The following is a 3,453-nucleotide window of genomic DNA, read 5'->3' on the forward strand; positions in this document are numbered from 1 at the left end:
GCACGCTCAGCCGGGATGGACCAGGGGCGCACGCTCAGCCGGGATGGCCCAGGGGCGCGCTCAGCCGCGGACGGGACCGGGGGCGGGCTCGCAGGCCCGGGCACTTACACTGCACGTCCAGCACGTACTGCGTCTGCTTGCTGTGCCCCGAGGGCAGCGCCTGATTCTGTGCCTCGCAGACCACGATGCCGCCGTCGTCCTTGCGGTCCACACGGAAGCGCACGGTGCTCGCCACGCTCCACACCTTGCCGTTCTCCTGGCCGCTGCTCACGCCTGTGCGACCCAGCCCGTCACCTCGGGCAGGGGTCCTGCCTGGGAGCCTCGCGCCCTTAGGAAGTCTGCTCTAAGCTTTGTGATCCCACTGTTGGCCTTGAGACAGGGTCTCAGGTGGTCCGGGCTGGCCTCGAACTCCCTGGATGGCTGAGCATGACTTTGAACTCCTGACCCTCCTCCCCACCCCTCCCAAACGCTGGGATGCCAGGCGAGGGTCAGCACCCCGCCCCGCCCGGCCCCGCCTCCCCCTAAGCCCCGCCCCGCCCCGCCCCGGCACCTTTCAGCTCCTTGCGGTCTCGGTACCAGCGCAGGACCGCTGCGGGGCGCGAGCGAGGGACCAGACAGCTGAGCTCCACCTCGCCGCCCTCCACCGCCTGCTCCCGGACCTCCACCACGGGGTTCTCCGGAGCCACTGCGCGGAGAAGGGGCCGCGACCGGGGGGCACCGAGGTCAGGCCGATCTGGCTGCCGAGACCCCGGGACGCACACAGAGAACGAAGGGGGCTCCGGGGAAACGGGGGGGAACACGGGGTAACGGGGGACCCGGGGAACTTGGGGGGACCCGGGGGAACGAGGGGGCACGCGGGGAACGGGGGAGAACTGGGGGAACGAGGGGGAACCCGGGGGAACGTGGGGAGACCCGGGGGAACGTGGGGGGACCCGGGGGAACGAGGGAGCACGCGGGGAACGGGGGGGGGGGACCCGGGGGAACCTGGGAGGCTCCAGGAGAACGAGGGGGGATCGGGGGAACAGGGGACCCGGGGGAAATGGGGGAACCGGGAACGGGGAAGCCGGGGGAACGGGAGACCCGCGGGAACGGGGGACCCGGGGCGCACCTAGCACGGTGAGCGTGGCGATCTGGTGGTGCGTGTCCTCCGTGTAGAGCTGGCAGAAGTAGCCGCCCTCGTCCTCCAGTCGGGCGTCCGAGAGGCGGATGCGCACTCGCCTCGGGGAGAACTCCTCCAGCTGGAACCGCTCGTCCTTCAGCGCTGCAGGGGGCAGGCCTTGAACCTGGGGCTCTCTGGGCCGAACACGGCTGCAGCCCTCCCCTCCCCCACCCACAGCTGGGTCCGACCTGTTCGACTGCTCCTTGGGAACTCGGTCCTGGCCCCAGACCCCCCGAGGGACCGGGGAGCCCAGCCCCCCAGCCTCACCCCTACAGGACCCCAGGAGCCCAGCCCCCTCACCCCTGCAGGACCCCGGAGCCCAGCCCCCCAGCCTCACCCCTGCAGGGCCGGGGAGGCCCCCCCGCCCCGTGTCGCACGCCTGGCGCAGCCCCGTGGGAAGCCCCGCGTGTCCGGGCGCTCACCCCGCGTGCCGTTGAAGAAGAGGGTCTGCCGCGCGGGGTTCTGGATCACCACGATGGAGCCGTCATACTGGTGCAGCCGGCAGGTGATCTCGGCCACGCCCCCCTCGGCCACCGTCACGTTCTCCGTCTGCACCTCCTGCCCCGTCCCTGCGCCAAGGCAGACAGGGTGCGTGCGCCGAGGTCCTGGGCCTGACCCAGCATCCCCGGAGCCGCCGGCTCGCCCTGAGGACCGCCCTGACCTCGGCGCACACTCGTCAACTCCCGTCCTCGCCCCACAGCCCACGGGGCCTCGGACCCCGGCAACCCTCCTGCCTGGGCTCCCTGGGGGCGGAGGCCACACGGAAGGCGGCCTTTGCTCGTCTCTGGAGCATCGTCTGCGGGCATCGGGAAGACTGGCTAGTGCAAGGGAGAGGGCATGCCCGGGGATGGACGGAACTGCGGGCCCTGGAGAAGTCCCCTGGGGCCGGGAGCCGGCGCGCACGCTGTGGGGGCGGCTTTCACGCCAAGCCACAGGCACAGGCCCATCTGCCGGCTTTGTCTTCCCACGTCTGGAACGCGGGCACACACATGTACACCAGGACTCGCGCGCGCGCGCACACACACACACACACACACACACGTTCGCCAGGACGGCCTGAACTTGGGCCTCATGTCTGTGCAGGGCTGAGCTCACACCATCACGGCCAGCTGCGGACCGCGGTCCCTGCCCTCTCACGCCCCCTCTGCCAGTGTCCCATGCCAGCCCGGGTTCCAGGGACCCCAGCCGGGTCAGCCCTTAGGAGGCCCTTGCCCCTGACCCGCAGCGGAATCTGCCGCAAGAGCCCGCAGGCAGGCACAAGCGGGACAGCCCAGCACACTGACAGCTCTGGGCCAGGGTGGGCTACAGAACCAAGAATGCAGCCAAAGCCAGGCCCTGTACCCAGCCTGGCACAGGTCGGGCCTGGCGGGCTGGAGGCCGAGGGTCGGGAGTTCAGGGCCACCCTCAGCTACAGTGGGTGGTGGGAGGCTGCCCCAGGAGGGAGGGCTGGACCCCGGGTGGGTGACCGGGCAGACCAGGAAGGCCCGCCCTCTGAAGCAGCCTCCTTGCAGCAGTGAGTGAGCGAAGAGCTCCCCCGGGGTAGTCGCTGATCCTCCTGCCTCCTCCGCAGAGGCTCTGCCCCGGCTCAGAATGGTCTGTACCTTCCTTGGCACTTTGACACAGCTCCCCTGCTTCCCGGCATCCTTGCGGGGCCCTGTGACTGACAGGCCCTCCGCTGTAGTCCCGGACACACTTCTGCCCACCCAGTCTTCCTCCCCACAGCCCCACACACCTAAGGTCACAACAGTCGAAGGCAGAGCCTCCCGTGAGAAAGGCCCCCGTGCCTGCTTTCCACGCCTGCCTCCGACAAGGCCTTTCTGCCCAGCCCTGGCTGACCTAGAACTCATGTACACCAAGCTGCCCTCAGAGTCACAAAGATCCACCTGCTTCTGCCTCCCACGTGCTGGGATTAAAAGTGTGTGCCACCACGCTTGGCTTCATGGTACACACCGTTAACCCCAGGACCTGAGTCTGAGGCCAGCCTGGTCTACAGAGCGACAGCCAGGGCTACACCAAGAAACCTCATCTCAAAAAACAAAAACAAAATTGAAAACATCGTCGTCATCATCATAATAAATTTTAAAAAGGTGTGCACCACTATGCCAACTCAGATCTCTGGCTTTTTGTTGACACACTGCAAGTTCAGGATTATCTGTGCTGGCAGTTAGCTAGCCCATGCAGAACAACCATTAGAAGAAAAAATTATAGGTCTGGAAAGGTTATCCTGGGCTGGGGATGTGGCTCAGCGGTAGAGCCCCTGCCTAGAATCCCCCAGTGAGGGGCTGGGGTGTGGC

At 67.7% G+C, this 3,453-nt stretch overlaps 1 protein-coding gene across 1 annotated transcript in view; it reads right to left on the bottom strand.

Moving 5' to 3' along the window:
• Positions 1-3,453, bottom strand: part of Cadm4 (cell adhesion molecule 4) — a 17,315-nt gene that overhangs the window by 7,091 nt on the left and 6,771 nt on the right. The window contains exons 2-5 of the mRNA XM_055620710.1: positions 1,582-2,355; positions 1,109-1,261; positions 551-685; positions 109-273 (exon numbers count right to left, since the gene is read on the bottom strand). Coding sequence (XP_055476685.1) covers positions 109-273; positions 551-685; positions 1,109-1,261; positions 1,582-2,355 — 1,227 coding nt within the window. The remainder of the gene's footprint in view (positions 1-108; positions 274-550; positions 686-1,108; positions 1,262-1,581; positions 2,356-3,453) is intronic.

Source organism: Psammomys obesus, unplaced genomic scaffold (genome assembly GCF_907164565.1).
Source record: "Psammomys obesus unplaced genomic scaffold, mPsaObe1.curated_primary_1811, whole genome shotgun sequence".
Classification (NCBI taxonomy): Eukaryota; Metazoa; Chordata; class Mammalia; order Rodentia; family Muridae; genus Psammomys; species Psammomys obesus.